Raw genomic sequence first — 14068 nt, forward strand, 5'->3', positions numbered from 1 at the left:
CCAGATACTAGTGGACTGTAATACTGGACTATACAGTCATTTAATTTAGGAAAAGGAAATACTGTATATATAGGGGAAATGTTAACACCAGCAAGAGTTAAATACATTTTTCCACACTATTTCATAATGACCACAAATTTAAATAGGGTCAATTTTTCATTTCTGGGAATAAAACTTACAATCAAGATTTTAGTGTATATAGTCTTCAACACAAAAGTGGTAAAGTTTACTCCCTTTTCTCAAAATGATGGAAAGTTTCATGTTACATTTTTGAGCATGATTCAGGTTCCCAGACTGCTTCTGAACACATTTTAGTGCAGGAAACCTACCGGTATCTAAGAACAAAAAGATAACTTACTAGCTTCAGATTTTTGTGTTACGTCACTATTGCTGTTGCTGCTGTGATTTATTTACCAGTACATCTTTATATAATTGATCATTCTCGTTTTTCGAGTAAAGACAATATTGTGTCTTCTGTTCTGTAGTTTGTCAAGACCACTTCAACCCTCCAATTCAATTTATATTGATAGTTACTCTGGAAGAACTACAGGACAGTCTGGGATAGAGTTTCTACCTTGTATGGGTCTGTTAGTGATGGAATGTAAGCACTTGCACTAAAAGAGGAACTGAATGCATAATTGCCTATTCAATCTATGGCAGTAACAAGCTCAAGTAAAACAGAATAAAGACACCAAACAATCTTACTTTTGGAGCATGAGATGAACAACGGGGAGAAGGTGGCAAAATGGCTGAATGCACTCTTTGGAGCCAAGTCTGATCACAAGCTGGTAATGTTTTATGGTCTCATCTCAGTTCCCAGTAGGAATGCTATTTAAAAAATGTATTCTAGAAAGTAGTACAATACCTCCACTTCCCTGAGTGTGGACACTATATAACACCATCATGCACAATAGTGCCCATAATAATCTAATAGTGCCAGAATTTACCTTAAGTTTATGGGAATGGTTCACCAAAGGTTAATTCAAAACCTATAATTTGTTTCAAATTAAACTGTTTCCTAGATTTACAAAAGTGAAAGATTAGAGTTTTCCCATTAGCTGGCTAACTTTATAAAGCATCTGAAAGCAACAATCATCCGACTGTCCTTTACACAGCTTCCTCATTATATTTTGATAGTGATGCCATATAATTCCCTCCTCTTAAAATTATCAGATAAGGCTGCTTTTTATGTTATGCTTTTTATTATGTTAAATCTGCATAACTTGATGTCAAATTTGTCATATATCTGTATCTATCAAGATAGATATAATATGAGAAATAAACCTTGGTTTATTTCATAACACTGCTTGGATTTGGCAGGAAGTTTTCCTGTGCATAATTTGTGTACACATTGTCTCTTAACATGTTAAAATCCCTAATCATAAGGATCATTTGCCAATTAGTGTACATAATCCTTCTTTCATTATTAGCAAAGGACTTACACCCACACCTTAGAATTAAATCCTAAAATCCAGTTTTTGAAGTGGTTTTTTAAAAACTATTTCTCCTGTAACATGTACAAGATGTTTTGTTTGGGAGAACACGTATGGGTTAACTGATCAGAAATTAGCCAATAAAACAAGAAGTAACAAGTGCATAAAAATAATCAAATGTCTTTTGAAAGTGATAGTCCTTGTATACTATAGTAACTCTAATATCACTCTACTGTAAGCACAGGTACATTAGGTAAGTGTGTGCAAAGAGGTCAAGAGTTAGTTATTCTCAACAAATGACAAAGCCAATTTACCAGTAGTTTATAATTATGTTAATTCATGGTATGATTCTTAAAGTAAGAAAATTCTTTTCTAAACTTGTATGTTTTATATGAAAAAAATATAAAGAATGGACAATTTTCATCAAACAAGATGGACTAATATACCAGCTAACCTCTACTTTAATATTTAAATAACAGTACAATAACTAGAAAATAGGTCAGTGCTTCAAGTGGCCATATTTACAACACCACTTCAATTCCAATATTTTTCCAAAATAAAGATGCAATTAAATCTACACTTCAGCATCAGTAGTGCAATACAGTGTCCTCTTCTGAGTAAAGGAACTGAGGTTTATCAACAATGAAAGCTTTAAAGAAGGTAGATTGTTGCCATTTATATATCAATTCTGTATGTTTGATATAAAATATACTGGGAAAGCGTAAACTGACTTTAACAATCTATGTTCATCTAAAGCTCCACATAAGCAGCATGAATGGAAATGAACATTGGAGGGCACTCAATATAAAACACGTTGAAAACTACTGCAAAGAACAAAAGAGAAAATTGGCTAAGAATAATAGAACAGCTGAAGTGGTGCCAGACATAAAAGAAGAATGGACCCTGTAGTTACTTGCACCGTTTTAATTAAGTGAAAGATGGGAAACTTAGTCCACTTCCATTTCTCCAGATGGTTTGGTCTGCTGAGAATTGTCCTTTGCTGGATCTGGGTTTGTTTCAGCACCACTCTGTCCATTCACTGGTCCATTGTGCTTGCCATTGGCTTTTGTCTGAACTTCACTTGAGGGCTCCATCCTTGGTTTAGGCTTATAAATCACAGGGTTACAGAAACTATCCAGTTCCTAATATATTAGGATTGGAAACAAAAGAAGTGTGTTCTTTTAGGTGGTAAAAAAAAAAAAAAAGCATTTAAAAACTTGTTCTAAGGAAGACACGTGAGGAATTTATCTGGAACAACAACATTGAGACTCCAATTTCAAATTTTCCACAGAATTCAGGTTGCAGATTCTGATTTTAGTATAGTGTAAGAAGTCTGCATGATAGGTGTTTTCTGCCTAATTCTAGTTAGCTGAATCATAGAAGAGTAAGACTGGAAGGGACCTCGAGAGGCCATCGAGTCCAGCCCCCTGCCCTCATGGCAGGGCCTAGCATTTTCTAGACCATCCCTGAAAGCCATCTATCTAACCTCTTCTTAAATAGCTCCAGTGATGGAGATTCTACCACCTCCCTTGGCAATTTGTTCCAGTGTTTGATCACCCTGACAGTTAGGAACTTTTTCCTAATGTCCAACCTGAACCTCCCCTGCTGCAATTTCAGTCCATTGCCTCTTGTTCTATCCTCAGAGGCAAGGAAGAACAAGTTCCCTCCCTCTGCCTTATGACACCCTTTTAAATACTTGAAAACTGCTATCATATTCCCCCTCAATCTTCTCTTTTCCAAACTAAACAAACCCAATTCTTTCAGCCTCTCTTCATAGGTCATGTTCTCTAGATCTTTGATCATTCTCGTTGCTCTCCTCTGGACCCTCGCCAATTTCTCCACATCCTTCCTGAACTGTGGTGCCCAGAACTGGACACAATACTCCAGCTGAGGCCTAACCAGCGCAGAGTAGAGCGGGAGAATGACTTCTCGTGTCTTGTTCACGATACACCTGTTAATGCATCCTAGAATCATGTTTGCCTTTTTCGCAACAGCATCACACTGCTGACTCATATTTAGCTTGTGGTCCACTATAACCCCCAGATCCCTTTCCGCTGTACTCATTCCTAGGCAGTCCTTTCCCATTCTGTATGTGTGACACTGATTGTTTCTTCGTAAGTGGAGCACTTTGCATTTGTCCTTATTAAACTTCATCCTGTTTACCTCAGACCATTCCTCCAGTTTATCCAGATCCTTTTGAATTATGACCCTGTCCTCCAAAGAAGTTGCAACCCCTCCCACCTTGGTATCATCTGCAAACTTAGTGTACTTTCTATGTCAATATCTAAATCGTTAATGAAGATATTGAACAGAACCGGTCCTAAAACAGACCCCTGCGGAACCCCACTAGTTATACTTTTCCAGCCGGATTGAAAACCATTAATAACTACTCTCTGGGTATGGTTATCCAGCCAGTTGTTCACCCACCTTATAGTAGCCCCATCTAAGTTGTATTTGCATAACTTATCGATAAGTATATTATGTGAGACCGTGTCAAATGCTTTACTGAAGTCTAGGTATACCACATCCACCGCTTCTCCCTTATCCACAAGGCTCGTTATTCTATCAAAGAAAGCTAATAGATTGGTTTGACATGATCTGTTTTTAAACAAAGCCATGCTGGCTGTTCCCTAGCACCTTACCACCTTCCAAATGCTTGCAGATGATTTCTTTAATTACCTGCTCCATTATCTTTCCTGGCACAGTAGTTAAGCTGACTGGCCTGTAGTTTCCCGGGTTATTCCTGTTTCCCTTTTTATAAATGGGTACTATATCTGCCCTTTTCCAGTCTTCTGGAATCTCTCCCGTCTCCCACGATTTACCAAAAATGATTGCTAAAGGCTCAGATACCTCTTCTATCAGCTCCTTGAGGATTCTAGGATGCATTTCATCAGGCCCTGGTGATTTGCAGACATCTAATTTTTTTAAGTAAATTTTAATTTGTTCTTTTCTTATTTCAACTTCTAAGCCTACCCCTTTTCACTAGCATTCTCTAGCTTTGATATTTCCAACTGAGTTTTAATTTTCTATAAAGCTGGATATATAGTAAATAATACCAATCACTTAAGCAAACAGGATCATTGAGAAATATTTAATTCCCCATCACTAAGAATAAGAATGATTAAGACACTTGGGCTACTTCTATAATACAGTGATCTGTCAGATCACATCCAGACTGTGAAGTGGATAGCTCTTTCAATCTGCTCTGTCAACAGAGAGTGGGTCAGGACCTCCCAGCTGCACTTTTGACAAAACAGCCAACCAGAAGCACAACTGACAGGGCTGCCCAGTGTCCCAAAAGCCCTGTCTGTCAGAGGTACTATGCCTTGAGGGGAGCCAGGGTACAGCTGTCGACAAAAGTGCTGCATTCTGGTGATTTACTGTGAACAGAACTCCTTGGGAATCTGGACACTCCCAGGGTTTTGTCGGCAAAACTGGGTGTTTTGTTGGTAAAACCCTCTAGTGTAGACGCAGCCTTAATAAAAAGGTGCCACTCCACTCACTCATGTCTGTGGTGAAAAATCCATGCAGACTTACTATTCTAGGTCAAGACAGGGAGAAAGCTGATTTGCTGTAGTACAGGAACATCCTAATTTCTGTCGTAGGTACAGAAATGCTCCTTTACCTTAGATTTTGCTAGTATTTCTGCCACTTTCACAACTGGATCCTGAGTCAGACTTAGTTTATTCTGGGCATTCATTTTGGCATTCAACCAATTCATGGCTTCACTGATACATTTTTCAACTTTTTCCATTTCAGCAGGATCCAGATGATCATATTTTTCATCCTAAGAAGAAAAGCATTTTGTTTTCAAACACAATGAATTTATGAGGTTCACTCTGATAAAACAAGTCTGTAGTATCTAAAAAGGATTGCACTGCAGCAAGTTCTGTGATAAATCCACGTATCAACTGAAGTTTACAGGGAAGAACAGGTTTGGATCTAAAAAATCCTTACAGGGGGGTTTCATCTTCCTTCACGTTTAAGTGCTTCAAAGTGTCACACTTATAACTGACAAAACTCTCATTACAGACAACAGCATGTCAGCAGGAGGGCTTCTGCCATTGACACTGCAGCTGCCTTTCAGGCGGTGGACTTCCTTGGCCCAGTGGAGATGCCACTCTTGGCATAGGTGGTGTCTTCAGTGAAGCACTGTGCAAATGCACCTTGGGGTTTTCTTTCTTAAGTTTATTAACTAACCTAGATAACCCTCCATTCCCATCTGCATTAAAATGTTTACCTTATTTTTGAATGCTTCTACTGCTTTCATTAGAAGTTGGACCTTCTTTCCCAGGTCATTTAATGCTTTTGGTCTTTCTTCATGTTCTATGTACCTTTCCTGAATAGGCTGACCAATTTTCTGTAAGTATAAAACAAAACACCATGACTCATTGTATAACTACCTCCATAATAAAACTAAATGAAATTCTGATGGTTCCAAAACTGCACTCCTCTGCAAACACATTTAGCTAACTCAGTGACTGAATATGACAGAAAAGTCAATATAGCTTGTCCCTAGTGCACAATATTCAACCACACAGATAACCTCTCAGAACACATTTTGGAATCAGAATATTGTGAGACCATTAAATAATACACAAGAGAAACAGCTAAGAAATAAATAGGACTTGAAAACCATAAAAGTTGCCCAGGGTAATATACTGACTTACTTTTTCAAATACTTTTGAAGTCTATTAGATTTCAAGTTAATATCCCTGCAAGAAACTTTTGGCTTGTGTCAGCTCATACTTTGACTGCAATCGTTCAGCTGATATTAAGCCAAATATCTCCAAGAAACAAGCATTTCCCTCTTGACACCTCTCCCATTTGCCAAAAAGTGCTTAATTTCTTGCAGGACAATCAGTCTGAATCTCATCTATCTAGCTCCCCCAAGTTGGCTTATTTCAAATCAGCAAAAGCTCAGTGCACCAGCCATGTTTTTTCAGAACTCACCAGCTCCTCGTAAGATTTTTGTAAAATTGTTTTGTCATTCTAGGATTTTTGTTTAGATTTGTTTTCGGGGGGGGGGGGGGGGGGAGGGGGAGAAAATGGGAGGAAAGAGACTAAACAGATACCAGAGCTAAAATCAGCTTCACTATGCTATTTAAGAATTAAGCATGTTTAAACGTAAAGGTTAAAACTGCCCAAGATTTTAATTATCAAAGGTAGACAATGCCCATGGTATTATTAGGGCTTATTACTGAGGCACCCATCTCACTGTCAAAGATTTCAGTTACGAAGACAATAAAAAAAACTTGGAAGTCTGACATCTTGTCACATAGAAAGTGTTTTTAACAAGACTTAAAAATTTGGATTTAACATTTACCCAGCAGTTTCTGGAAATAAGAGCTATAGAAAAACCTAGTGCCATGTGGTCAGATGGCATGCATTGGTGTCATTCAAAAGGTGGCAAAAATAAACAAACTAACAAGTCAAAGTGTAAAGCAATCTTCAAATACAGCCACAATATTAGGCAAATGTGAAATGAAACTTGTTATTCTATTAGATGCACAGAACTGTGTAAGACATTTTCAGATACAAATGTGGGTGTTTAGGATTTCATTATCTGCTCGCTGATATCAGCGTTTGTGAACATTCTTGAAGGGCTTTAATGGACAAACATACTCAAACACAGAGATCACAGTATGCTGCATCATCATCAGTGGAGCTTTTTTTTTTTTTTTTTTTAAATAAACATGTTCTGTAAAAAGCAAAAAAAAAAAAAGCTTACTTTTAATTCCTGAAGTTTATCCACATATACTTGCTTGGGCTGGTCCTCCCCATCTTCATAAAGCCAGTTTTCTGTATCTTCCAACATTAAAGTCAATTTACTTGACTCCTAAAAGAGCAAATAAAGGTTTTTATTGTAAACAAGGTCATCCAGAAGAGCTCTAAGATTAAATGGTAGCAGGACAAATATGGGAATGTCCTAATTCAAATATCTACTGAATATGAAAAAGAATTCCGGATTCACTTGCCAGTTCATGGTTAGCTGGAAAACCAAGAGTCGGAAATCGAAGACTAATGAAGGATTTCAAGTCTAGGCTATACATAGTGGTGCAGTCAGAGTACTGCATCTCTGCTAATTAGCTACGTAATTTACTGTAAACAAGATTTTGCATATTCCCTTTTGAAATCTCGTACAAAATTGTGGATTTCTCTAATGGTGATTTCTATTCACAAAGTACCCTAAGCTTCTGATTGTCTTATTTTGGTAGCATATTTGTACACAAGAAGATTATGCGGCACTGGTTACAGTTTAAGCAGCAGGACTTCAATAAATTAAATGTAACGTCAGCTTCAAGTGTAACTTACGTAATGTGGTTTTGCCAATTACAGCCACTCTTATTTATACATAAAAGCGAGTATTGATAACATTTGGTTCAGTATTTCCACCAAACACTGCAGATGGTTCTTATGGCTTTGGTAGAAAACTGGGGTCTCATTTGCCCTTTGAGGAGTAATTTTAAGGTCTTTGCATCACATTTATTTTTGGTTTAGTACAAATTCATCAGTTATGCTCGCAAATAAACCACTGGAGCAAGCTCTGGTATCAATATTTTCAATAAGTTTAGTATTGCTGTTAGCCAAAGTGGCTGCCTGCTGTAGCTGACTTCTACCTAGTAGCTACTAGACACAGGGACACCACAATAGGGACAATCAAGGAATACTTGACATTGCCTCTGAACACGTGGTAAGACACAGAAGAGCTTAAAGTGGTCTTCTGTATGGCACTTATGTTTGGGTTTGCAAGACACAGCAACCAACAGCAGCTTTTTCAAAATGAAATACACCTTTGTAGGCTAAGGAGAAAGCAAGATTAAAGATATCAAGAGTGCCAAGCTTTATTTGTGCCACTTCTCATTTTATTCCTCACATTTGCTTACTCCTTTTGAGACTGAATACTAAACAGATCTCTCATTCTTTCCTGGATTTTCGTGGAAATAAGCGACACTTGAGCTTCACTATAGCTGGACCCCAGGATGATATACCACCATACGTGACAAATCTTTACTATCTAGAGAATTCTGTTTCTCATAAAGAATTAGGGCCAATAAATCTTTCATTTTTAAAGTGGAACAAAACTTGAATGGAGTTGGATAGTTAATGTTTTAAGGCTAATGCACTTCTCCAAGGAATTGGAACCCTTCTTCCCACCCCCAAAAAGCAGTACTTAATTAATGTAGCTCCTGCCCGCCCAAACTCAAAATTAAGTTCAATATCAGAACAGTTAAAATTTTAATCTGGCTTCTTACGTCCTCAGTGACGAATTTTTCAAAGACACCACACAACTTGTCTCTGAAATCATACACATATTCTTCAACAGCATTCTTAGAATCATTTCTCTCTTTCTCTAGTTTGTCTTGCATCATCATTTTCCCCTATGCAAGGGTAGAAAAAAAGTTCAAAATCAGTTAAGTGTAACACAGAAAAACATCAAAGGTGCCATATTAAAAATTTAAGTCTATCTGTGCAGATTTTCAGGTTTTTAAACTAGTGACTTCTGTTACAATTCAAGTCCTAGTCAGAGCTTTGTTAGTACCAGCACAGGAATAAAAATTCTGAAATGCAACAAGTTTTATGCCACTTTGCTATTTGATCACCCATAGAGAGCAATTACCAAAATGATCATCTGAAACAGCTAATACACTTGTTAATAATGATCTAAACTGGGGATGACCAGAATTTCAGTAATACACTCCCTATAAGCATGAGGGCTTTGACTATTTGAGGTAGCACTGGTTTAAGCAACTAGGCTTTTTGAAGCACTTTAGACTGAGTTGTGCTGTAGAGTTTGCTACAGATAAATAATCTCTGCTCTTTTTTTGTGACCAAGTTATAGCTGTGAGATGATTTTTGCTCCTTCCAACAAAGGAGTATGGAGGTTAATAGTTTTCTATTCGTGCAAATGCCATCATCTGGGCTCTGCTTCCTCTCTTCCTCTACTTACAAGCTTCCAAACTTCTCAATTGTATTTTCTACTTGAAGTTAACAGCCTAAAGGAACTTGTATCTTTACTGGAAGGCAAGAACTTTGTGCTATCGGCAGATCAGAGAAGAGGAATTCTCATTGGGGAACTGAATGGCATCACCAGAGCTGGCCCTGCAAGGACCCGCTAGTGGGGAAGGCAGCGACACACAGAGTAGGGCCAGCCCATGGATGCATGAGCCCTGAAAGCAAGCTTTGTTTCTAGAGGTGAAGAAGTTACTCACTTTCTGCAGTAATGATGGTTCTTTGACGTGTCTCCCCTTCAGTGCTCCACTCTGGGTGTCGGTGCGTCCTCATGCTAGTGCTCAGAGATTCTTCTATAGCTGTGCATGTGCAGTGCCGCCTCCTCCTCATGCTATCTGGCGCATGCACAGTGCAGAACCCTTCTGTCCTTCTCTACTGCACAAATAGAGTGGAACACTTCCAAAGCAGGGGGAGGAGGAAGGGCAGTGAAGCACCCATGGGGACACATCCTGAAGAACCATTGTTACTGCAGAAAGTAACTTCCTCTTCTTCGAGTAGTGTCCCCATGGGTGGTCCACTCTAGGTGGCTATAAAGCAGTAGTCGCAGAATGGAAGCAGGTTTGGAACTCAGGAACTACCACAGTAGATAACATTGCATGCCCACCTGGCTGGTGAAAGAAATGGAAGATGTGAGAGCATAGTGTTCTAGCACAGTGCAAACATATTGCTAGAAGACCACATCACTGCCTTGCATATATGTCTGGAAGGTGTACGTTCTTGAGAAAGGCGGTCTTGGAGGACACAGCCTGGGTTGAATGGGCAGTGACAGCACTCAGGAGCTCCCGTCAATGAAGTGCATAAAGAGAAGTTACTCACTTGTGTAGTAACGATGGTTCTTCAAGATGTGTCCCCATGGAAGCTCCACAGTAGGCGTCGGGCTCGCCCTGGTGCTGCAGATTAGGGATTTCCAAGCTGTATCTTGTCAAATCAGGCATGTGTAGAAACGGGCTGGCCCTTCACGCACTTTTGGTCATGTGCGCAATCTGGTCCATGCCAGTTCCCCGAAATGAGCGCCCCGGGTGCCTCTGAAAAACAAAGCAGAACTCCGAAGCAGGGAGGAATGGGTGGGGAGCGGAGCACCCAGGAGGACACATCTTGGAGAACCATCGTTACTGCATAAGTGAGTAACTTCTTTCTTTGAGTGGTCCCCATGGGCGCTTCACAGTAGATGACTACCTAGCAGTGACCCAAAAAAAATGCAGGTGGGCACCAGATTATGTACGGCTTGCTTCTGAGAGGACTGCTGTTGGTAGGTGTGCATCCTCCTCCAGTAGCCGATGAAGCGCGTAGTGATTGACGAACGTGTCACAGGATGACCACGTTGCTGCTCTGCAGGTGTCCTTCAAGGGGACTCCTCTGAAGAAGGCTGTTGTAGCCGCCATTGCTCTAGTGGAGTGAGCCTTGGGTGGAATTGGTAAAGACGTCTTACGTAACGAGTAGCACATCTTTATTCAGGATGTGAAAACATTTGAAATTCTTTGCGAGGATAATCCTTCTCCTTTTGATCTGTGTGCAAGTGACACCAGCAGTCTATCAGTCTTTTGGAAGGGTTTGGTTCTGTCTATATAGGCCAGTGCCCTTCTCACATCATGTGAATGAAGCCATACCCCCCTATTTGAGGTATCCTGTGGCACCTTATAGACTAACAGAAAAGTTTAGAGCATGAGCTTTCGTGAGTTAACTCACTTCTTCAGAAAGCTCATGCTCTAAACTTTTCTGTTAGTCTATAAGGTGCCACAGGACCCTTCGTTGCTGCTACAGATCCAGACTAACATGGCTACCCCTCTGATATTTGAGGTATGTAGCTTAGGATACAAGGATGGTAGAATTATCAGCTCATTAATATGGAACTCCAAGGAGATCTTTGGGAAGAATGCGGGATGTAAATGTAGTATTATTGCATCTTTGGAGAAAGTTGTATAGGGCAGGGTTGCCATTACCGCAGCCAGCTCGCTTACTCTACGGGCAGATGTGATAGCGAGAAGAAGTGTTTTTACGGTAAGTAGGCAAAGCAAAACAGTGCCTAGGGGTTCGAAGGGTGGCCTAGACAGCGTGTCCAGAACCAGATCTAAGCTCCATGAGGGTGCTATTGGCTTGCGAGGAAGGTATAAATTCGTGAGGCTCTTCAGGAACCGTGCCGTAATAGGATGGGCAAAGACAGCTGATCCGTCTACTGTGTGCCGGAAGGCCAATATAGCTGCCAGGTGGACCTTTAGTGACAGCAGGGAGAGCTCCCCTTGTTTTAGATCCTGTAGATAATCCAACATCATGGGAACCGGGACCTCTAGAGGGTTCAACTGCTTGGATAAGCACCAGGAAATAAGGCATTTCCACTTGTACACGAGTCTTCTGGGTGGACCACCGGTCGGCTGCATTCTAGGAACTCTAACCCCTTCTGAGCATAAAGGCTCTACAGTGCTGCGCCAAGGATTAGCCATGCCTTGAGGTGTAATGTGTGAAGTTGAGGGTGCCTCAGGGCTCCCCAGTTCTGTGTAAGAAGGTCAAGAACAAAAGGGAGGGGGAGTGGTTGGCAGCATGACATACGTTGTAGCAGGGGAAACCAGTGTTGACGGTCCCATGCTGTGGCTGTAAGTATCAAGCGTGCCCTCTCCATCCTTGCCTTTTCCAGGACCTTGTGGATGAGTACTGGAGGAGGGAATACATAAAGGGGCCTTTCCATGACAGAAGGAAAGCATCCCCCAACGAGCCCGGACCGATGCCCACTCTGGAACAAAACTGAGGACATTTCTTGTTGCTGGAGGTTGCAAACAGGTCTATTTGAGGAAACCCCTATGTGTTGAAGATACATCAAAGCACATCAGGACGGATCTCCCATTCGTGATCAAGAGCAAAGTGCCTGCTCAGCCAGTCGACCTGCATGTTGCTGGTGCCTGGTAAGTATGAGGCTCTCAGGATTATGTCGTTTGCAATTCACCAGTTCCACAGGTGGACAGCCTCCGCACACAATGCGCAAGATCTGGCTCTGCCCTGTCGATTGACAGAATGCATCATGGAAATGTTGTCAGTATTGACACCGACTACTTTGTGTCATAGGTATTATAGGAAGTACTTGCATGCATTGAACACTACCCTTAGTTCCAGCATATTTATGTGCATTGCCTTCTCTCTGCTGGACCATCTCCCTTGCACTGATCTGTTTACCATATATGCTCCCCGTCCTATGTGGGAAGCATCTGTTGTAAGAAAAAACGTGGTTTGCAGTTGGTGAAAAGGGACCCCGCTAGCAGATTCTTGGGGTCCGCCCACCATCTCAGCGACTTTTGCACCACTGTTGTGGGTGACACATTCTGTGAGTGGTATGTTTCGTTGGTACAGACATGGTCACTAGGTACACACACAGTTGCCAGTGCTGGAGGCAACGAAAGTGCAGCCTGGCATTCTGTACCACAGATGTGGTGGTAGCCAGTGTCCCAGAAGCTGCAGGCAAGTTAATACTTGTACTGTGGGGCTGCCTACCAGCACCTGAATCAGAGACTGGACAGCATGAAAAATGTACAGTAGGTAGATACACTCTCGCCGTGATGGAATATAATATATCATAGCTCCTATGAACTATGTCCAGCACAGGTTCCATCGTCGACTTCTGGAAGTTGATAATGAGGCCCAAAGAGTGGAACGTCTTTACGGTAATATCTATCATGAGTAAGACATCTACTCATGAGGCGCCTTTTAAAGAGGCAGTTGTTTATGTATGGGAAGATGAAGACATCTTGATGATGCAGGTAAGCTGACATTACTGAGAGTGTCTTTGTAAAGACTCTAGGCACTGAAAACAGGCCGAAGGGCAGAACTTTGTACTGGAAATGTTCTGTGCCCATGGTGAAATGGAGAAAATGCCTGTGTGCAGGATCAATGATTATGTGGAAGTATGCATGTTGTAAGTCAAGGGCTGCAAACCAATCCCCATCGTCCAGTGCTCTGACTATAGAAGTAACCATCTTGAAACGCTGCTTACGGAGGTAATGATTGAGAGCCCATAAGTATAGTATAGGTCTCCAGCCCAGTCTTCTTTTCCGTGAGGAAGTAATGTGAATAGAAATCCTTCCCCTGGAACTCGTCCGGGACTCTCTCCACCGCTCCTATGGAGATAAGCTGATCGACCTCTTGTTTTAACAAGGTCTTGTGAGAGGGGTCCCTGAGGAGGGACTGAGTAGGGGGTTTTGCTAGTGGAACTGTGCAGAATGGGATAGTGTATCCCACAGCAATAATTTCCGGTACCCATTTGTCTGTGGTGATGTTTTCCCACTGCTGGTAGAATGGTCTGAGGCGATGTGAAACGGGATGAGGCGACTGTTGGCACTGAGTGATGGGTGTGGTGTCACAGTCCTTGATGTAGCAGTCAAACCTGCTGCCTGTGGTGCAGGGTTACAGCCTTGCTGGGTATATTGCCTAAACGGTCTGATGTTGTTGGTGCACCGGGTCATAACCCCACTGGCACTGTAGGCACCGAGGTTGGAAGGCGCAGCATTGCTGGTACAGGTAATACCTCTTACTCCTGTAAGGAGGGGTTTACATACCCAGTGTTCTTAACATGGTTCTCAAGTCCTTGCTGGAGTGGAGGACTGCGTCTGTGGTTTCAGCGAACAGTTTTAATCCATCAA

The 14068-nt window shown here is 41.2% G+C and overlaps 1 protein-coding gene across 2 annotated transcripts in view; it reads right to left on the reverse strand.

Moving 5' to 3' along the window:
• Positions 1–779: 779 nt before the first annotated feature.
• HSPA4L (heat shock protein family A (Hsp70) member 4 like) overlaps positions 780–14068 on the reverse strand; it is a 78012-nt gene continuing 64723 nt past the window's right edge. For both annotated transcript variants that reach the window (XM_074993327.1, XM_074993328.1), the window contains exons 15-19: positions 8690–8815; positions 7165–7272; positions 5674–5793; positions 5059–5220; positions 780–2575 (exon numbers count right to left, since the gene is read on the reverse strand). In XM_074993327.1, coding sequence (XP_074849428.1) covers positions 2381–2575; positions 5059–5220; positions 5674–5793; positions 7165–7272; positions 8690–8815 — 711 coding nt within the window. In that variant the 3' untranslated portion in view covers positions 780–2380. The remainder of the gene's footprint in view (positions 2576–5058; positions 5221–5673; positions 5794–7164; positions 7273–8689; positions 8816–14068) is intronic.

This window comes from Carettochelys insculpta, chromosome 4, assembly GCF_033958435.1.
Source record: "Carettochelys insculpta isolate YL-2023 chromosome 4, ASM3395843v1, whole genome shotgun sequence".
NCBI classification, from domain to species: domain Eukaryota; kingdom Metazoa; phylum Chordata; order Testudines; family Carettochelyidae; genus Carettochelys; species Carettochelys insculpta.